The sequence below is a fragment of the Neophocaena asiaeorientalis genome, unplaced genomic scaffold (genome assembly GCF_003031525.2).
Source record: "Neophocaena asiaeorientalis asiaeorientalis breed wild unplaced genomic scaffold, Neophocaena_asiaeorientalis_V1.1 scaffold169, whole genome shotgun sequence".
NCBI classification, from domain to species: domain Eukaryota; kingdom Metazoa; phylum Chordata; class Mammalia; order Artiodactyla; family Phocoenidae; genus Neophocaena; species Neophocaena asiaeorientalis.
Window position 1 is genome coordinate 3,338,381 of NW_020172187.1, and position 23,574 is coordinate 3,361,954.

The 23,574-nt window shown below is 32.6% G+C and overlaps 1 protein-coding gene across 1 annotated transcript in view; it reads left to right on the plus strand.

Annotated features, from left to right (window-relative positions):
* EYS (EGF-like photoreceptor maintenance factor) overlaps positions 1-23,574 on the plus strand; it is a 1,631,219-nt gene that overhangs the window by 568,404 nt on the left and 1,039,241 nt on the right. Inside the window, 3 exon segments of the mRNA XM_024761621.1 lie at positions 2,332-2,500; positions 3,450-3,528; positions 15,968-16,158. Of these exon segments, the coding sequence (XP_024617389.1) occupies positions 2,332-2,500; positions 3,450-3,528; positions 15,968-16,158 (439 nt within the window).

Here is a 23,574-nt window from a genome sequence, read left to right on the forward strand (position 1 = left end):
GGAAGAAAGACAAAAAGAAAAGAAAAATGAGTAAATCTCATAGAATGCCAGAAGGAGATTGTTTGCTATGGTGATAAAATAAACGTAAAACAGGATAATGGTGATTATGGGTGAGGAAGGGGATGCAATTTTAAATAGTGTGGTCAAATAGGCCTCCTTGAGAAAACAACATTGCAATAAAGACTGAAGAAATAAAGGAGTGACTCTTGTAAATATCTAGGAAAAGAGAATTCTAGAAAAAGGAACAAAGTATTTGAGGTCAGTGCAAAGACAGTAGAATAGCCAAGGGTGAGGGTAGAATAAGATGAAGTTAAAAAGTTAAAAGGGGACCTGACTTGTATGGTGCTCAAGGACTATAGTGTTAAAAATGAAAAAAATAATAATAATAAATAAATAAGTGTTTACAGGGACCAAAATGTTCAGGTCAGTCAGTCATTACATTCTTATCCTCTCTGGAGGCTACTTAGGGGGTCAAAGTATCACCACAGCTTAATTAATGAATAAAGCATCAGGTGAGAAAGTTCCTCAGGTAATGTTGGTGATGTGTTCTCCAGCTACACTGACACATGTTTGCCCTCCATGGAGATGCTTCTCCTTTCTCCAAATAGCACTGGATGCACCCTAAACAATTCTCTTTATAACTCTGCCTCTCAACCCTACTTTTGTGTTAAGTAGACCACCTCTTCTTAACTGAAATTTCCATCACTGATTTTGCCAGCATTTGTACATAGTCCTACAGAAAAACTTTTCACTTATCTTAATTGGAATAATATGTCTCTGGAAACACCTGTTATCACTTATTTAATATAACATAATTGTATTGATAAAATTTGTCTCAGGAAAACGATAATAATCAAATGTTAAATGTGTACAAGGCCCTGGGCTAGTTGTTTAAGTACATGGTTTTAATTATTATTCCAATAAACCTATGATATACTAATAAATGATCCTCATTTACAGTGAGAAGTTTCAATGATCGTGTCTGACTAAATATTAATATAGTCACAAATAGCTGCCATTTCCTGAGGGAGGACCATTAATTCCCATCTCATTTATGTTGGGCTTGGTCATGTGACTTGGATTGGCAAATTAATATATGTAGAAGATTTAAGAAGCAGTGTATGTACATTTTTCCTTCTTCAACAATGCCAAGTACCCTTTTCCTTCTTCAACAATGATGGCAATCACCCAGATAGAGGTTGCTCCATTAACCTGGGTCCCAGTGTGAAGATAATATAAACTGGATCTGTAGCTCACCTTTGCCATGGAATACTAGTGAGAAATAAGCCTGTGACATGGGCCACTGAGACATAGAGAAGTAGGTCCCTTTTTATTATTATTACTGCAACCTAATATAGTCTGTTATGTCTGTTTATTCCATACCCTGAACTAAATCTTGATGGTCTTTTTAAATATGGATGCAGATTTGACTAATTTACATATATTAATTTTATGGTATCATTAATATCCAAAGTTCTATATAGGTAGTGACAGTTACAGTAAAAAAAATAAGATGTAACCATTAAAAATAGAATTTTGACTTGAAAACTGATTATCTCTAAAAAGAATTTCCAAAAATATTTTTTTTTGCATTGGAAGTTTCATTTGCAATAAATCACAGACTCTCCTGGTGTGACCACTCTAAATAGCAGTCACTTAAATAGAAGTTCTGATATGGTATATAAATAAAGTTATGATGTCACCTTGTGAAACAGTTGCATATCTGCCAATCGCTCTGTCCCCAAACTTTTACCTGATATCCAAACAAATACTGAGATAGTCTTTCAAACTATTTATTTGAAATTATTTATTTGAAACTTTATTTTTTTTTGGCCTTCAAAAACACTAGGTATTTAGGCAAAGTTAGATTACATTTAGAAATCTTAGTTCATTATTGACTTATTTCATTATTCATCATTGACCCACTAAGACCAAATATAGAAAATTCAAACTTTTAACACCTGTAGATAATAAATGTTTGACTATCAAGGATCATTACCAAAAATAGTATAAATTAGTATTCACAGTGACAACTTGATGAAATTCATTACTTCACCTATATTTTTAATAAGCAACTCCTCACTCTAAAAACAAATCTTTTAAGTAGATTAAGCTTGTGCTTTGTTTTCCTCATTCACTTTAAGTTAGTCTGAGAGTTCAGAGACCTAAACATGTTTAACCTTGAAAAAATGTTCTCTTTCACTATAAGATGTCAAATTATCTTTAATGGAGGGAGTCCTGATTTCTTGGTGACATTTTCTATAATGAACAAACTTTTGAGTTTTGCATTTAAATAGCCTGTTTTTTTTTGTCTTGTCTCTTCTAATGTAGGCATCGATTGTGAATTAAATATAGACGAATGTCTATCAAAGCCCTGTCTCCGTGACGGAACTTGTATTGATGGCATAAATCATTACACCTGTGACTGCAAGAGTGGGTTTTTCAGAGCACACTGTGAAGCAAAGGCAAATAACTGCCTCTCACATCCTCTACATGGCAGGTAGCTATTTTTATTCTTCTATTATTAAATCTAAGAAGGCAAATTTAACTCATGATATTTAAAACTGAATCTCAAGGAAAAGTTGATAAAGGTAATTTTAATTATGTTTTTTCATAAAACAAGAGCTAAGTACAGTTAAGATGACAGAGGCTGCCCGTTTAACTTAATGAAATGCACTGATACATTATCTCTGCCCTTCTTTTATTTCTGCTCATTAGCATAAAGTAATTTTCAATAAATGTGAATTAATTGGACTTTAATAATCTTAAAAGTAATGCTCACAGTAATAGTAGTAACAGGTAGGATGATGAGAGATTCTATTATTTGTTCTGTGGAGGGATAATACCACAAACTTAGTATTTAAAATGTTGCTAAATAGACCGGTTCTTTCATCCCTATTTGCAGATAAGACATTTTGTGAATCTCTTTATAGAGTTGTATAATAACTATTCTGCTCATGGATACAATATTAGTTTATGCAAATCTAGAGTGGGGATATTTCTAGAAGATGCAGGTGACAAGGAGGGAAGACTCGAAGAGGCACACAGCTGCCTTCCTCAGCACGATTTTTCTTTCCTAGTCTTGCTACAGACTTTGTAAGCCAGAGAGAGAGGATGAAGATGGGTAGTTCACTACAGTGCTGTTTGGCCCCAGCTGATTTCAGTTTCCTACATAAGCCCTAGACATACTTTTTTATCTTTTCAAGCTGTTTTTTTTTTCTTCCTTTCCATTGCCATGGGGAAGATGGCAAAAATGAGAATTGATTTGTTCTTTCAGTCCAGTCACCTTGAAGGATAAGAAAGTAGAAATAAACTCTGCCCTCTATTGCTCATGGGAATGTGTTTTTTTTTTTCCTGACCTGGAAAAGAAAAAAAAATTAAACAGTGAACTCTCTTGAAATTATGCTTTCATTGTCTTACTTACTTAAAAACATAATTCTGTGTTTCAGATGCATAGATTTCATTGATAAGTATCAATGTTCATGCAGTGCAGAATGGACTAGCTCAAGATGTAAGATCAAGATTAATGTAAGTTTTATAACTTTTACTAAATTTAAATTAATTTAAAAGAAATACAAAACAGTTAGCAGATATGTGGTCCTATCAAAAAATCCATAAGACATTTGGTCCACACCAAAAGTTCCTTGATATTTGGTCCTGTCCAAAACGTTGTGAAATGGGCCAAATATGCTCTTGGACGTATCCTGTGGGAAACAAGTTATTTGCTGTAGGTCTCAGAATCACTATTTCAGCACTTACTGATTATTTAAGTGCCTCTCACCTTTCCTTTGGAATTTCTTTTTTGGAATCTTTGCTGACTCCAAACAAAACTAAAAATCATAGCTCTTTCACCTCCCCCTGCCCCATCTATTGGTATCGTAAACTTCTGCAATATGGAGTCCTCAATCAACTAAATCCTGGAAGTGACCATTATCCAAAGAGCTCAGAAGGCTTATGATTTGCCATCTGCCTCCCCCTCTCTGATCTTAGGACACACAGGTGTCTGTGGATGTGTAAGGATGAGGAGATTAAATGGATCCATACACAGGAAGGAGAAAAATAAGTACTGGATGGATGTACCAAGAGACAGGTACACATAGAGAACCTTGACACCAGCAATGCTCTCAGAATCTGTCTTCTGATCTTCAGGCATAAGACCTGACATGATTGACACATGCTATTTTATGTGGAATGTGTCATCTGCAGAGAAGTTTTGGTTACCTGAAGTTTAAGACCATTCATAGTGGATGAGAATCTCATGTGCCTTCCTGGATAATGGGAAGTTCTTCCAGGTCCTTCCTGGCTTACAATGACATGGTAAAGGAAGGAAGCACAGGCACGAAAGACAGCCTTTGACATTGTGAGACTCTAGATATTTTATTTAAATCCTTCGTGTCTCTTTCCTTTATCAGTAAAATACAGTTCTTATACTGCAGGATCATTGTATGATGATACACATTAAATGTGGTTGATACTCAGTAAATGATGTTTTTGGAGGGAGAAACAGAATTGAACTGCAATTTTGCTAGTTACCTTCTGTGTGCTCTAGGACAAATTACTTGCAATCTGAAATCATGTTTTATCTATTCAATGAGGGAAATCATAGGAACTACCTCTTATGTTGTTGTGAGAATTAAATTAGATAATGAAGGTAAATCAACTAGCACATATTTTGACACATTTTTGAAAGCCTAATAATTTATTGACATTTTGTGGATTTGATTCTAGATAGTGAAAGCCACACTTGATGTGGAGAAGGAGATGTTGTAATTAATAAATTCCCGGTAGAAGATGCAGGAAGCATGTATCTTGTCTGCACTGTTGCATGTGTTGCCTGTGATAACCTCCAAAACCCTGTCTCTTGGTAGTGCAAATGTGGTATTTGTCTTCTGAATTAAATATATAAATAAAGAAATATTTTCTTTCTTATATGAATTTGTATATATTCATACCCACACACCCAGTATTATGAGAACAATTGTTTAATTCTACCTATATGCTTTTAGATGGTTTTTCATAATAATTTTATTTTAACATAAAGTTGAACCCATCATACTCCTTATTCAGTGACTTTTGGTTTCACCTAGTATATCTTAGGGACCATTTCATTATAATACATGGAGCCATGACTCAAACTTTTCAGTAGCTACAAAGTGTTCCAAATAAGTGTTGAGGAACCACACTTATTTAATGAGAGTATGAGCATGCCAGCTTCCCTAGATCCTATCAAATGAAATCATTTTTTTTAAAGCGTTGACTAATTTGATGAGGAAAAAGTAGCATGTCACTATTTTGATTTATATTTCACTGGCTTATTATGAAGATTGAACACATTTCCATATGATTATTCGCCACCTGTATTTCTTTGTGTGAGCCTTGTTTACTCACAGCCTTTGACTAACAGTATTTTTCTTTTGACTTGTCTGCCTTTTTTGGGTTTTATATACTATTTAAAATTATGGATAAAATCCACTAGATTCTGCAAAATTACAAATCTTGCCTAGAGTGTGACCCTTCTTTCTTTACAAAACTTGTAAAGTTATGAGATTTTTGTATTTTTCTTTACCTTTTTCTTTATGATACTATGCTTTGCCTCTCTCTTTAGAAGGTCCTTTTATACACCAATATTTAAATTATTTTCTTATATTCTTATTTATTACAATTTTACGATTAACAACACTTTTAGTCCTTTAATCCATTGTGAATATTTTGTTATAATTGATAAAAAGAAATATATTTTTTTTGCAAAAATATAATCAATTTTCCAAGAACTTTTACCAAAGTATCTATTATTTCTGGATTGTTTTGGTATGCCTCACTTTTTTATACACTAATACCTATATATGGGTCAATTTTAGGACTATTTATTCTGTTTTTCTTTTTTTTAAATTTTATCCTGCCATCTATATTAATTATTTAGTTCAATAAAGTTTTTTTAACTGTCTTTTTACTAACACTGTAAGTACATTCCAAATGTACTTTTGGTCATTCATTCTGTAAATATTAAAAATTTATTATTTATGAAAAACCAAAATACAGTAATTATCAGATATACCCCCTGCCTCACAAGCTCCATCTGGAGATATGGATAAGGGGTATAGATATGTATCTTACTTAGCTCACCTATTTTTTGTAACTTTCTCTATGTTGCAATGCCCAGATAACAGCTTCTTTTTTGTTGTTTTTTTCTTTTAATTTCTAAATTAACTTTATTGTGGTATAATTTAAATACAACAAAATGCAACCATTTGGAATGTACAGATCAAAGAATTTTGACACATGTATACACTCATGTACCCACTACCACAATCAAGATATATAACATTCTATTATCCTAAAAGACTCTTGTGCCCCTTCCCAGTCAATATCCAGCCTGCACCCCTGATCCTAGATAATTCCTGAACTGCTTTCTATCACTATAGACTAGATTTACTTTTTCTAGAATTTCATATAAATGAAATAATAAATTATGCATACTTTCATGCCTAGCTTCATCTAAGAGATTCTTCCATGTCATTGAGAATAGCAGTAATTAATTCATTTTAATTGTTGAGAAGGACTATATTGTATAATACATGATCTTGTTTATCCATTCATCAATTGATGCACATTTGCATTGCTTCCAATATGGCACTATTGTGAATAGTTGCTATGAACACTTATGAACACATTTTTTTGAACATATGTATTCATTTATCTTATACCTAACAAATGAAGAGGAAATAGGCAGTCTGCCTGAAAAAGAATTCATAATAATGATAGTAAAGATGATCCAAAATCTTGGAAATAGAATAGACAAAATGCAAGAAGCATTTAATAAGGACCTAGAAGAACTAAAGATGAAAGAAACAACAATGAACAACACAATAAATGAAATTAAAAATACTCTAGATGGGATCAATAGCAGAATAACTGAGGCAGAAGAACGGATAAGTGACCTGGAAGATAAAATAGTGGAAATAACTACTGCAGAGCAGAATAAAGAAAAAAGAATGAAAAGAATAGAGGACACTCTCAGAGACTTCTGGGACAATATTAAAGGCACCAACATTCGAATTATATGGATCGCAGAAGAAGAGAGCAAAAGAGAGGGACTGAGAAAATATTTGAAGAGATTATAGTTGAAAACTTCCTTAATATGGGAAAGGAAACAGTTAATCAATTCCAGGAAGCACAGAGAGTCCCATACAAGATAAATGCAAGGAGAAACATGCCAAGACATATATTAATAAAACTATCAAGAATTAAATAAAAGAAAACATATTAACAGCAGCAAGGGAAAAACAACAACACACAAGGGAATCCCCATAAGTTTAACAGCTGATCTTTCAGCAGAAACTCTGCAAGCCAGAAGGGACTGGCAGGACATACTGAAAGTGATGAAGGAGAAAAACCTGCAACCAAGATTACTCTAACCAGCAAGGATCTCATTCAGATTTGATGGAGAAATTAAAACCTTTACAGACAAGCAAAAGCTGAGAGTTCAGCACCACCAAACCAGCTTTACAACAACTGCTAAAGGAACTTCTCTAGGCATGAAACACAAGAGAAGGAAAAGACCTACAATAGCAAACCCAAAACAATTAAGAAAATGAGAATAGGAACATACATATCGATAATTACCTTAAATGTAAATGGACTAAATGCTCCCACCAAAAGACACAGATTAGCTGAATGGATACAAAAACAAGACCCATATATTTACTGTCTACAAGAGACCCACTTCAGACCTACAGACATATACAGACTGAAAGTAAGGGCATGGAAAAAGATATTTCGTGCAAATGGAAAACAGATAACAGCTTCTGAAGGGCATTCATGGATTGATGTTTGAGTCTGTATTTCTAGTCCAAAGAGACAAGAGCAGTGGTGAAACACAGGCAGTACTGATTGAAGAGAACTCTCACATCAATATGTATCTGAATCTCCTGGGAAAGTGTAAAAGCAAAGTTTATGTTAGGGTTTCAGAGGGTAAAACACAAGGAAAAGTTTTTGTTGCCAACCTGATAATTTGAAGCAAGCTTAAAAATGTTAGAATTAATGCTAGAGTAAAGCAAATGCATGATTGGGTATGGAATGGATGCCATGGTTAGTGAAACATGTAGTTCAACTCTGAGTACACAGAAAAGAGAATAGAGTAATACGGAAATCAGGTATTTTCTTTTCTACTTTGTTGGGACTGAGAAGGATAAATACTCTAAGAGAGAAGTGTTTTGTTTTGAATATAAAATTATGTGTGTTAAGTACTAAAATGTTAAAAAAAAAAGATTCTAGAATAAAAAGAGTAATACATTCTCAGATGAAGAAAAACTAAGAACTAATCATGTGTAGGACTAAAGGAAGTTTTCTAAACAAAAAGGAAATGAACAAAGAAAAGAACTAAATGTGTGTGTGTATCTGTATTTCCTCAAGTGTAAGCTGAAATTTATATGAGGCTTTTTATATAGTAAGAATTTTACCTTTTGTCTATCATATACATTATGTACATTTTCTCATTTTTTTGTTAATATTTAATTACAATATAGTGGTTTTTTTTTTTTTTTTTTTTTTTTTTTTTTGCGATAAGCGGGCCTCTCACTGTTGTGGCCTCTCCTGTTGTGGAGCACAGGCTCCGGATGCCCAGGCTTAGCGGCCAGGGCTCACGGGCCCAGCCGCTCCATGGCATGTGGGATCTTCCCGGACTGGGGCACGAACCCGTGTCCCCTGCAAAAACAGGTGGACTCTCAACCACTGCGCCACCAGGGAAGCCCTATATAGTGGATCTTGACATTCAAAGGCTTTCTTTTTGTGTATCCAACTGTACTGATACTTTTTCCAAAGGTTGGATGATTTGTGACACGTTTAATAGGGACTTACTTGAGTTCTTCTAGTATTTGTCTCATCTTTTTATTCACAATTAAGAGATTGGTCCATCAGTATGATTTTCAGCATAAGATTTGAGTTGGGATCTCCCACCAAACGCTCATCTATTTCCCAAATGTCATTGTAGGGAATATTTATCTCCTTTGATTGAAAACGCATGTTTAAAATAAGGGACATATCATAAATGGTAATATTTGTCACACACAGTTTCACTTTATCATTGCAGATTATTCTCCATTAATATATATAGTTCTACTTTATTCTTATTAATATTCCATTGTATGGAGGCTTCATATTTATTTAACCAGTACCCTCTTGATGAAGAGTTAAGATATCTTAAGGTTATTGCCCTTAAAAATTATGTGTTTTAGATGTAGAATTTTGAATTTTTTTTCATACTTTATTTCATGGTAGGAAATAATCATTTGTCCTTTGAAAATTCTCTTCATGCAAATTTGTATTTTTGTGGGTATATTTCCTTTTGGCTTCACAGCCTATTTCTTTCCCACTATATTTGTGTGTTTATTAGGAATCTCCTACATATTTTTCCTACATATTTTCTCTATCTATTCCATTATTTGCCATGGGCCATAAACTTTGAATCGCCAGTATAAGGACAGACTTCCATCACTACTCACGCAAGAGTGAGCCTTTCTAAATCAGAAGAGCAAAACAGGTAGGGAAGGGGGCTGCCCTTCCTTTCCCAGCCCCTCTTGACCACCAACACCAAACCCACATTCTATGCAGTGTTACAGAGTCCTTAGCAATGTTGAATCACAGAACTCTCAGTCTTTTGGACGTGTTCATGCTTGACCCCTCATTTTGCCAAGTTAGAGTACAATATACTATCATGATTATTAATATACAATTTAGATTTCTTTTGCAGCATTCTTTTCTTTACCTTAGGAAATAGGAGTGGTATTAAGTGTTAGCTTTTTTAATGGGTTTGGAACTTTACATTACCTTTAAGAAATCTTCACGTGTTTCATGAATTTGGCATCATATCTAGTTTTAGCCCTAATGTACTTTTCTTTCCTATATTGATTCATTTGTGCCTTTTCAGGAAGTTTCTAAGACAATGGTTTTGTTTTCCTGTATTTCAGTGGCCCTGTTTCCTGGAAGTACTGTCAGACACATTTTCAATGAAGAAATAAAAATTAATATTTACTGAAACAATCCCAATTTTTATATTTCATAATCTTGTTTGATTTGTTGAAATAACAGTTAAAGAGTGTATTTTCTTTTCAACAAAACATTCTATGTCTGATTAAATTGGGAATCAAACAAAATCTTCTCCCTATTAACTACTGTAGACCCATATTCAATCATGTAAGTTTTGAGAAAGAAAACAGTAAATAAAAATTATATTGGAAGTAAACATTAGGGATATTAAGTCTTTATCATATGCATTATTATATGTACACTTCCACAGCCAAGGAATCTCTTTGAGAGAAAAATCAAAGACTTGGTGGTACAATGAGCCTTAAGTTGGAATTCAGGGCAGTTAGTGTCTATGTGATTTTATTCTGTTGTCCTCTTGCTATAAGACCTTGGTGAAGTCACTCTAACACCCTTTGGCTTGTCCTCATCCTTGTGAGTAAATTAAAATTGTTGGACTAGATTCTTGTTACCAATGTTTGGTTCATGAACTAGCAGCATCAGGATCACCTGGGGATTTGTTAGAAATGGAGAAACACAGGCCCCATCCCAAAGAGTTTGAATCTAAAATTTAACAAGCTATCCAGAGTATTCACATACAATTTAAGTTTTAGAAAGAGTACACTATATTGGTAAGTTTTATTCAGAGCTAGACAAAGTTCAAGAAATTCTATGAAATTTAATAGGTCTTTGCAGTGGATAAGGTAGGGCTCTAATGGAACCATATCCTGTTTCCACTCTTCAAATAGACAGTTCCATGTTTACTTTAACATGTTTCATTTCTCTAAGATCTTATTTGAAGAAAGTATTAAAACAGCAGTTAAAAAGAAAACATATGATTCGATGAGACAAATGCTATGATAAAAATGATCTCAGATAGTAACTTTCTATACTTCAGGGAAGTTCAGAGATCTCAGGACAAAGTCTTGGATCTAAACTGTAAATATATATATACCTCAGGATACAACACAATTGTCAGAGAGCTAACTTGCATATTTATTAGTCTAAACAGTCCACAGTGAATACATCATTGCTCTGTTATTCTTACAGTCTTGTACATTTCCTGACTTGGTGTTTTGAATACAAGTTGAGTGAATGTTGGGGTCTAGCTCAATTGTCTAGATTGCCCTGGTCTGCAACATTACTCCCAGCTTCCTCCTCTTTCTCTAAACATACCAGCCTTTTCTTTCTGTCATTTTCTGAATTAAATTTTAGTGAATTCTTCTTGGGAAGCACTTTATTATATTAGAGTATAGCAAAGTAATATAAATAATGATGAACAAAGGGATAGGCATCTTCCTTAATTTTTGAAAGAGGAAATATCAAGAACTTTAAATGATAATTTGATTTTTCTAAAAAGAAATTGCTTTTGTATTTCCTATTAAGCCTTCTAATTAATTTAGTAAAAGATTCTTGTAAACCCTAGAGACAGAACTTTTGGCAGTCTAAAAACTATCTCTTTCTTCCCATTGGAAATATAATTCAATTAGTTTATGTAATGCTTTCTAATAAATCATTCTAAATATACCTCGCCTTAGGACTAAGAGGGAAACAAGTTTCCACGCCATTCCCTGTGGAATCCTACATCCGTAAAAATAACCGCAGTACCTGCCACAAGTCTAAGTGCCTTTGGTTGTCAGAGTTCACATCTTCAGCAAAAGTAGAATACCAGAATGGTATTCATTTATTAAAAAAAAACATACATTTAACTCTATCACTTAGGCGAATGTAAAGGATCACCATCTGGGTTGTAAGCATAACTTGAGGTTTATACTCAAGTGCACAGCCAATTTCTTATTGAAAATGACACTAATTAAACTCTGGTGATTTTGACAAACCTTTAATTTTCCATTTGATGCATGATATGAATGCAAGGGCTCCCACATTAGCCTTGTCAGTTTGAGCTTTTATTGTTATGTTAACACTTCTTAAAAGTCACTAAATGTTTAGAAGCATTAGTGTCAACTAATGATAGTTCTAGAAAATATTACTTTTCAGGGTAAAATGTTAAAAAAACTATCTCATGTTTGTATAGGTAATTACCTTTGAAGATGTACTAACTTGAGAACCCACAGTGCAAATGAATCATATTTGTATATATTCACTAACAAATTCTGTGTGGACAACATATTCAGAATACATTTTTAAAGTTTTACTAATGATGTCATAAAGTTCTATAAATTATTTCTCAGAATTATAGGTGCAAATCTTTTCAGAGTTATCATTACATTGTAAGCAGGTGTCATATAATGTTCAAGGCAACATGTTCTGTGCTTTCTAGAACACCAGCAAGTATATAATATCTAAAATATGAACTTAAGAAGTATATAGTATGATTTAGTAGACATTAACTATACTGAAAAACTCACTTTCTATCCTAAGCAAGTTCCAAATGACTGAAATAGAGGTTGACAAGGCCTTTGACCATCAGAGTGTAAAAGAAAGAACATACTATTTACTGAGCAGTTATTATGTCCCAGGAAGAGGGCTAATTGCTTTATAGTCATTATTTTATTTAATTATCATAGGAATTTTTATGAGTTAAGTGAGATTATTGCCATTTCATGCATAAACGAAGCTACAATAAATTGAATACCTTTGTTGATTGTGTAAAAGTAGGAGAAGTATACAAATATGCCAAAGATTGAAAAGGAAGAGACAGACATCAACCAGGTTCCTCTGACTCCATGACACCTCTCTGCTTCTGGGATGATAGGCATCAGAAATACTGGACATAAATTTGGATACATGCATAGGAATACTGGATAATTAAAAGATTATGATTTCATGCAAGTTAAGACTTCTGGATCAAGATGGCAATATATGAGGCTCTGCATTTTGCTCCTGCCACAGATGCACAGCTATGCACAGAACAATTCTTCCTCAGAGAAATCCAGAAACTAGCTGGATAACTACTACATGTCGGTAACTGAGAAAATATACACGTTGAAATGGATAGAAAAGGCTGAGATACACCCTCACCATAAACCCCAGACCTGGCATAACAACATACAAAACGAGGGGACCCCTAACTCCCAGCTTCTCCCTGAGGAGTGATTGGTTTGGACACCACAATTAGTATTCCAATTTTTTTTGTGTGTGTGTGGTACACGGACTTCTCACTGTTGTGGCCTCTCCCGCTGCAGAGCATAGGCTCCGGACGCGCAGGCTCAGCGGCCATGGCTCACGGGTCCAGCCACTCCACGGCATGTGGGATATTCTTGGACCGGGACATGAACCCATGTCCCCTGCATCAGCAGGCGGACTCTCAACCACTGCACCACCAGGGAAGTCCCAATATTCCAAAATTTTAAGTGTAAAAATATAGAACTTTTATATGCATTCAAAGTTAATTTGTTAACATCTTAAAATAGACAAAATATTTAAAAAGTGTGTTTCTATACACTAGCTACAAAGTATTAGAAGAGAAGTTAAGAAAACAATCTCATTTACAATAGAATCAAAAAGAATAATATACTTAGGAATAAATTTAACCAAGTTGATGAAAGATCTGTACACTGAAAACTGTAAAATGTTGATGCAAGAAATTGAAGACACACAAAAAAATGGAAAGATATTCCCTGTTTATGGATTGGAAGAATTGGTATTGCTAAAATGTTCATATTACCCAAAGCAATCTACAGATTCTATGCAACACTTATCAAAATGCCCAAGGCATTTTTCAGAGAAATAGAATAATCCTAATATCCATATGGAACCACAAAAGACCCCAAATAGACAAAGCAATCTTGAGTAGAGAGAACAAAGCTGGAAGCATCACACTTCCTGATTTCAAACTATATTACAAAGGTATAGTAATCAAAACAGTATGGTATTTACATAAAAACTGGCACATAGACCAATAGAACAGAATAGAAATCCAAGAAATAAATCCACACAAATATATTCAATTAATTTTTGGCAAAGAAGCCAAGAATATACAATGCAGAAAGGATAGTCTCTTCAATAAATGGGATTGGAAAATCTGGATAGCCATAGACAAAATAATGATGCTGGACCCCTATTTTACACCATCACAACAGTCAACTCAAAATGGATTAAAGACTTGAACATAAGACCTAAAACTTAAAACTCCTGGAAGACATAGTGGGTAAGCTCCTTGACGTTGGTCTTGACAATCATTTTTTTTAAAATTTTGATACAAAGGCAACAAAAGCAAAAATAAATAAATGGGATGACATCAAACTAAAATGCTTCTGCACAGCAAAGGAAACCATCAGCGAAATGAAAAGGCAACCTACAGAATGGGAGAATATGTTTGTAAACCACATATTGGATAAAGGATTAATATCCAAAATATATAAGAAACTCATATAATGCAATAGCAAAAAAAAAAAAAAAAAGAAACCCAATAACTCAATTAAATATGGGCAAAAAATGTGTTAGGCATTTCTCCAAAGAAGCCATACAAATGGCTAACAGGTATATTAAAATGTGCTCAACATCACTAATCATCACAGAAATGCAAGCCAAAACTACAATGAGCTATTGCCTCACACCTGTCAGTATGTCTATTATCAAAGAGAAGATAACAAATGCAGCAAGGATGTAGAGAAAAGGGAACCCTTGTGCACTGTTGGTGGGAATGTAAACTGGTACAGCCACTTTGAAAAACAGTATGGAGATTTTTCAAGAACTTCAAATAGAACTACCATATGATCCAGCAATCGAAATCTGGGTAAATATTCAAAGGAAATGAAACTGTTATTTGAAGAGATATCTACACTCCCATGTTTGTTGCAGCATTAGGCACAATAGGCAAGGTATGAAAACAATGTTAAGTGTCCATGAATAGATGATTGGATAAAGAAAATATGGTGTCCATATATACAGTGGAATAATATTCAGCCTTAAAAAGAGAAGGAAATCCTGTCATTTGTGACAACATTGATGAAACTGGAGGACATTTGGCTAAGTGAAATAAGCCAGACTGAAAGACAGATGTACATGATATCACTTATATGTGGATTCTAAAAAAAATTCAATTAAAAAGTTGAGCTCATAGAAACAGAGAGTAGAATGGTGGTTGCCAGAGCCCTGGAGGGTTAGGGTCTTGGGGGAGGGGAGTGGGAAAAATAGGGAGAGGCTGAAAAATGGTATAAACTTTCAGTTATAAGTTGAATAAGTTCTAGGAATCTAATATATAACATGGTGAATATAATTGATAATTCTGTGCTGTATAATTAAAATTTGTAAAAGAAAAACTTGTGTTTCACTAACTCCACCCCCAACAAAAAAGTTAATATGTAAGGTGATGGATATGTTAATTACTCCATAGTGTTAATAAACTCCATAACTTCGAATCTTTTCAAAATGGTTATGTATATCAAATCATCACACTGTACACTTTAAATATATTACAGTTTTTTGATCAATTATACCTCAATAAAGCTGAAAAAATATATACCTGTTAATATTGATGAATAATATTGATGAAAAAAAGATTGTAAATGGAATAAAAACTCAGATATTAAAGATGCTTTGTTTTAGAGGGACATCAATAGTGAATTGTCTGTTCTAATTATATAATCAAACCCAAGATTCCTTTGAAAGTTAATGAGACATTATTAATCATTACCCAAAGACAGCAGAGTTAAACTGGAGCTATGCCAGGCAAATGGGGTTGTATGGTGGATACTAAGGGTCAGTGAAATCCTGGTATTATGCACATAACACATAATTTAATAAAGTCTAATAAAGTTTATTTTTTTCTGAGAAATCCACAATGAAACATTTGAAAAGTATTTCTGGTGATAAAAGTTAAACATCTATTACTAGAAATAAATATTTCTGTTTTTAGAGGAAGGGAATACCTGATAAGCTTGCATATCGGTTTCTTAAAAATATTTAAACAAAAATATAATTTTAATAAGATTTCTAGTCTTAACACTAATAATCAAATTTGATTCTCTATTTCATAATTTAGGACTGCACATCCATCCCTTGTGTGAATGAAGGCTTCTGTCAGAAGGCAGCCTATGGCTTTACTTGCATTTGCCCAAATGGTACATATTGTGAAGTAAATGTTAGCAGTTATACTGAGCATGATCTGAATGTGGTCCTCTGCCTTAACGGAGGGATATGTGTTGATGGACCTGGACACACTTTTTATTGCAGGTCAGTATTTATCCACAAACAACTACATATGTATTTATGAAAGCTTGTAAACATCCCTCTAATAATGCACTCTGAAATGCAGAAACTAAGTTTTAAGTAAGTTTTTGTCTTTAGAAATGTAATCCCAAATTTGAAATCAATTCTAAAAAAAAGCATTGCTTGTATATTTTACCAAATACCATGTATTCATATCAACCCCAAGTCAAACTCCCAAATTTAATCAACCCTTATTTTGCAACTTTCATATCTCCTCTCTTTCCCAGAATTGGGCTCTTATTCCCTTTCTTAAATATTACACCATATGACTGATTTACAAATAGTTCATATTTATAGCATGTTTCTTAACCAGAGATTCATTTACCTTCTAAGACCTTAACAATTATATTTTTTTATTTTAGATATATAAAAACAAATTAATCTGTTTTAAACCAATTATTAAGATATCTTTTTAAAATTCCTAGATGAATTTTCATTATCTTTGTTATTTATGATTATGTAATATATATAATTGGTTGGTCATTTGAGAATTTAGTCATTATCTTTTCAATTTGTAAAATATTAATTGAACCCAGGTATGTAAAATCACCCTCACTTTACCTCTTTTCTTCTGTCAGTCTGACTTGTGAGAAGTTGAGGTTAAGTTAAAAACTGTGAGCAACTGTGTCTCTGTCAAAATATCTTAAATTACTGAAAGGTTGACCATGTGTATTTTGCAACATAAATATTCAATAGTAAAGTTTACTATTATTTCTATATTTTATCAGTTATTTCTCTTTAAGTTATTAATATAATCTGCCTTATATTCAGTACTGCCACTTCCATATTTTTTTGTTCAATATCTATGCTGTGTTCTTGGCCTTTTATTTATTTTAAACCCTGCTGTATCATTTTATTTGGGCTGTATTTCTAACAAGGCACACATAGATGTTAATTTCACATAAACCTAAGATTATTATCTTTCTTTTAACATATGCACACAGTATTTACTACTATGACACAGGTTTTCTTTGTTACATATTGCCTGATGTGCCATTTTCATTACTAATGTGTGTGTGCATGTGTGTGTGTGCGTTACCTCGTATTTTGTATTTTTGAGCTTGTATTTTGCTTATTTTACTCTGGCGGTTTATAAAGTATAGAAAGTAAACATATTTCTAATATCAAGGCTAATTTCAAATAATGAAATTATACAAGTGATCACTTGGCCACAGCAAGCTCCCTCCAGGTTATAACCTAATCAGCACCTGGATTAAGTCAGCAACAGTACATTGACCATTTATCCTCAGTAAATATAATGTTACAAATCAAGATTCCATTCATGGAAACCCATTATGTTAAATTGAAAAATTAGAAATAAGTGAACCTAAAGCTAAAAATGTATGTTTTTACAACATGAGTAGTATTTGTTAAATCAAGCTGTATAAAAGCTACTCTATCATTGTTCCTTTCGGGGGATATTATCCATGGCTAGTTAGGCTGACTTGCTTAAGGTGTGAAGCTGACAGAATTTGGAATGAAGACACTTGCTTCTTCTCCTGGGCATCTCCCAAGGGCAAGTGTCAGCATTCATTATTGCTACACTGTTATTCAAATACATTTAAAAGAGTCCTCTGTTTTCAAAATTTTCACTGCTGATTCAAGCTGCGCGTAATCTCCTGAAAGTCTGTGAAAGGTAAGTGCCTGGGGAGGTGCAGATTCTAGGGGACTTGCACAGTGACTGGGTGGAACCATCAGAGGTGGTTCCAGGTTAGCACAGTCTTCAGACAGTCTCTTTACAAAAGAAAACTCATACACTATGGGAAGGAGGGTTTTGAATGTTAAGTCATCAGATTTGTATGTGGGTTAAGAATTAGCTTTTGATATAGTTATTTAAACCATAATAAAATAATGATTTTTTTTACTTTAATAATATATCAAATTTATTGTTTTTATCTCTATTTTGCATTCTTCAAGTTGAATTTAAAGACTCTTACTCTTAAAAATGTGATCAACTATATATATATTTTTGTCTTCTCTATGCTCATTTTCCTTCAACGTTTATGTAAATCAGAGTTAACGTCTTGGTTCTGACTGCTGGTTTATTTGTTAATCAGCTCACAAGATTTTGTTTGATTTTAATTGGGAAAATAGTTATCCAAACCTATAAATTTTCACTTTAAGAATATTTATCATGAAGTCTTTTTTGCTTTGTTTTGTTTTGCTTTTGTTTTTGATTTTTTTTTGTGGTACGCGGGCCTCTCACTGCTGTGGCCTCTCCCGTTGCGGAGCACAGGCTCCGGATGCGCAGGCTCAGCGGCCATGGCTCACAGGCCCAGCCGCTCCATGGCATGTGAGATCTTCCCGGACTGGGGCATCAACCCATGTCCCCTGCATCGTCAGGCAGACTCTCAACCACTGCGCCACCAGGGAAGTCCGTGAAGTCTTTTTTTGATGTAAAGTTCCTTATTAAAATATTTCAGCCCTCAATGATCTGTAGAATATTCTATACGATTGGTTCCCTAGTGATTTTAGGAGAACAAATTTTCTTCCAATTGAAATCCATGTGTGTAATTACATCTGAAAAAAAGAGTGTATTGCCATTTCAAATTTCCTGGAAAATCTGAAAATGTCTACCTAAAATATCTTGTGATTTTGGCTTCACATATGAATTAGAAATTGGTGAAGTTCACACTTCTTAGAGCTTATGTTGACTGAGGATTATGCATTTGGTGCTTTATTTTGCTTTCATCTCTGTCACTGCAGAAAATACAGCAGAGAATGGCCTACTTTCAATAATATTATGTTTTATGAATGTAATTGATTCATTTCCTTCTTGGAAGCTGACATGGTTTTTAACTTCTTTAATTAAAAAAGATTTGTGAAATATTTATCCCAATGACTGGCAAGTTGAGAACTTAAAATTTAATCCCTTTCCCTTTTATCTTTGATGTTTACGCATTTAATTGGAATATGCCATGTTATATATTTTTCATTTATTCATGTCTGGAAAGTTTTCTTGTATTATTCTATTATTCTTTTGTGCATTAATACTGGTTCACTAATTCTTCTTCAGGTACTAATATTGGTTACATATTGCAAATCACAAATTTAAATCTGGTTTTCATGCATTTCACTCTTTTTTGTATCCTTTTTAAAAATTTCTGTTCAATTCTAATATTTTCTTCTTAACCTCTTATCTGTCTTTCTGAATTTTTTTCTTATGAGAATATTATTTATTTTCTTCTACTTTTCAGTGCATGTGAACTCTTAAATAGGTATTTTATTCCATTGTAAATGTAATGCCCACTTAACAAACCATATTATTATTTTCTGTTTATAAAGTAATTTATTTCAAGTGTTCAATTTTTCAGTCATCATTACAGAATTTTTTAAGTTGATTCAGAGTCTCAGTTACTAACATTTGTATGCCTGCTTTATTGCTGTTATCCAGATGTCTCGTAAGGCCACTTTCATATCCCAACTATAGTGGCCAGATTCTTCTTCCTTGAATCACTCCTGTGTCTACCAGACAGTTGTAAGTGAGAAGCCTGACCAGTTAAGGCCTGGAGAGGAAGCTCTGAACAGAGGTGCACCTGAGGGAGCCTATTCCACTACATGTGCCATGGCTGCTTAGACCTAGGGTGAAATTGCTGAGCATGAAGTGTGCATTTAAACATCTCCACGTTACTATTCTGATTTTAATTATTGGGCTTCTCCAGGTCCAAGGTGTGTCAGATTTCTAGTGTGTTCATCACTGATTTTTCTCATCAAGACATTTGATTATTTTAGATTATTTTGTAATTGCAACAATGATGTATAATGATTAGCTAGTATTAATTCATCTTCCTGAAGTAGTATAGTAGTTAAATTCTGAAAGGCATAGACAGTCTTTCAATAGAAAATAAAAGAATGAAAAAAGAAAAAGGATTACTTAAACCTGAAGACAGTAAAATGAATAAGCCAGTGATATATAGCTAGTTTCCTCATTACTGTGAACAAATAATATAGGTGATAGTGCTTTGAATACTGACATAAGTAAGTTAACCATTTCAAGCAAAATAAGTTAACATTAGTTTTAGATAAACCATTACTGGGCTGTTAGGTGTGTAGTAATATTAAATGTTCAAGTAAATTCTATATCCATACTTCGGAGATCATTTCTGGAGAAATGAAAGGGCATTTCAAACATCAAAACTTATTTTTACTAATATACGTGTTAGGCAGTTCAGACTCTTCAGTGAGCAAATTTATATTGCCCAATGAAGAGATATCAAATTAACAACATGAATGTTTAAAATAGAGAAAAACGTGATTGACAACTGATGACATTTAAAAAAATTTTTGCAATTCACACAATATATTTGTTATCTAAAATAAATGAAAATATATTTTTGTTCAGGAAATACAATATCTTAAGATTGCATTTCTAGTCTTAAATGAAAATGGATGTTTCTTATTTACTCATTGAATTTTAGGACTGAAGAAGATTATAGAGATAGATGAAGACACAAAGGCTTGAGGTTTATATTCTGTCAACTGCCTACAGTCACGATTACTAGGAAAGTACATACTGGAATCCAATGCATTACTCTTGTATTTTTATTAAAGTACTTTTTAATTTAAAATACAAAATATAAAAGATACAGTAAAAATATATGGTAAAAAAAGAAGAAACATACATAATCAGATATCATTACTATTCTCTAGATGCAGTTAGACATCTGTTTTGTACTTTACATCTTGGTGCAAAGTTTAAAGACATTAATGACTTTGTTCAGTTTAATAATAGCTACTTTCAGAAGTCCATAAGTATTATTAACCATGTGTAACAGTTTAATAGCATTTTAATGTGTTCAAGTTTTATTAAAACACAAAAACTATGTTGAAATTACACTAAAATACAGATTAGAATCACACAGCAGGGGACTATAGAAAGAAGTAAAGACAATATACATAACTTATTTCTCTGGCACCATGTAGATTGTAAAGAATATAACAGATAATTTATAGTAAAGCACTTAGATACAAAGTTACTTAGTTTTGTTTTTTAATATGTGAAATCCTATTGCAAGCATTTTTTCCTTTGGAGTTCTCTGCCTCTGGCATTGTAGAGCCCCCTCCATCCTACATGACTTCCCACCCTCTAGCTGCAAATGTCCCTTTACTCTGATGTTTTTTTCCAAATCCAACTCTCCTTGGTCATAACCTCCTTATTCTTGAAGTATTTCACATTCTTTCCCTTCTCATTCACCTAAGCATCATTACACTTTCTTCCATGAAGTGAGCATAATTAATTCATATCAATACTGACTGTATTATGTTAAAAGGTTGGTAAACAACGTTTAATTCCTCACATTAGTATCTTTCCTTTTACAAAAAAATCAATAACATCAGTAAAAACTAGTGAATTATTAATTATAGGACCTCAGCATCCATAATGTACTGTTAAGTGAAACATCTGAGATAAGTAAGACTTCCTGAGTCCATTTGTATTATCCTTGAGGAAGGATATTTGATACTTCTCTATATGCTTGGATAGAAAAAATCAGGGTTGAAAGCTCAGAGATGTTAGGTAACTTGTGAAGTTTACAGGGTAAGGGTATTTATTCAACAATAACCCTTTTTCAACAATCATCAATCACATTTGCTGCAAGTTAATTTGATTTATAACTTGGAATGAAATATCTGTATTTTAACAGCCACAGTTAGATGATTTTCCAGTACATAGATATTATGTTTTCAAAAATATTAGCTGAGCCATGTAATACTTTAAATTTAAACTGTTTTTAATTATCTCACTCCAAAAAAAAAAAAACCTTTGATCAAGAATCAAAAAATAAATTAATAAGAAAAATCCATTTATGAGAAAAATAAATTACATTATTTTGCCTTATCAAATATTGCAAGGGATTGGATAATAAGCAGGACCGACTTTCCTTAGGAAGCCTACTGTATGGACATTATATTTGATATTTTAGCACATGGCTTAAGAACGTGAAGAGACTCAGTTTTTTAAATTTGATGGTTTTGATTGCTATACATGAAATGTTTTAATACAATATAATTTTACATTAAATATATATTTTGTTAATCAAATTAGTAGATGTTTTGCTATATTAAAATGTAGGATATATTTTCTTAACATTTATTTTCAATTTTATTTCACAAAATAAAATGGACTCCTTTTGATGACCCTGTGAAAAATCACAACACTATAATAACCACTAAATATTTTTCTCTGCCTGTGCTTATAGACAATCACCAGAATTTCTAATTTCCTTGGGATATTTGTTATATTATACATTAAACAATTTTTCTCCAAATGAAGTGAACTGCTAAGTCTTTAACACTTCATTACATATTTTCCAAACATTATTAATAAATCACCCTAAAATATAAATTTACTAAATACACATCATAATAAAACATTAAAGTAGAATTACATTAAAATTTACATAACCTTTGTAATTGAATTTAAACATAATGCATTGCCTTTTCTTCTCTGTTTAGTGTTGTTATGATATATACTTTTCTTTGTCATTCCACAGGTACATAAGTAAAACTCTATTATTAAACATTGAGCATATTTATTGTAGTTTACCTTTCAAAGTTTCTGGCAATAATACATAATCATATCATTACTTTTTAAAAGATAAATCTAGGTTATTTTAAACACAAAGCAATGTCAAACACACCAAACGTGTTGGTAAAAATCCAAAGAAAACTGAAATTTTTGTGTTAGAAAATTTAAATTAGTGACAGAGAAGGCATGTTTATTCCATATGAGAGTCATGATTCTATAAAATGCACATAGAGTTTGCTCTATTTCATCAAGATTTAAATATGTGAATTTTTATTCCACTTGGAGACACAATTAACATCACTTTAGTTTATTAATATCTGTATAAAATAAGATCACTCTCATTGAATCTAATAAGTACTAAATCTGGTAAGTATTAAAGAATATTAATAGTTTGTTCTCATAAAAATTATGAACTTTGGTGACTGCTATATTTTGCAGGCAAATATTCAGTTAATTAAAAAAAAAATATTAGAACTGGGGAAAACATGAATTTTATGGTAAACCTAATTATTATATAATTTAATTCAACAAGTATTTCTCGGAAAACCACGTGTACAAAACAATACCATTGAAGTTGAAATCTCAAAGTTTAAAAATCATAGCTTAATTTATATTTCCATAAAGAAATTCCTATAAGTTATAAAGACTGTTGCAGAAGTTAATATGTGCATGATAAGTTTCTGTAGGATGATTGTGCCATTTCAAACTTGAAAATGAGTTTTAATCTCAAATCACAGATGTGTAAATTCTTTGTGCATCTTTAAATATCTTTGAGAATATGCACCAGAATAGATAAATACAGAGATATAACCAGATCTCTTTCCTTAACATGAAGTAGAAATAGTCTAAAATTG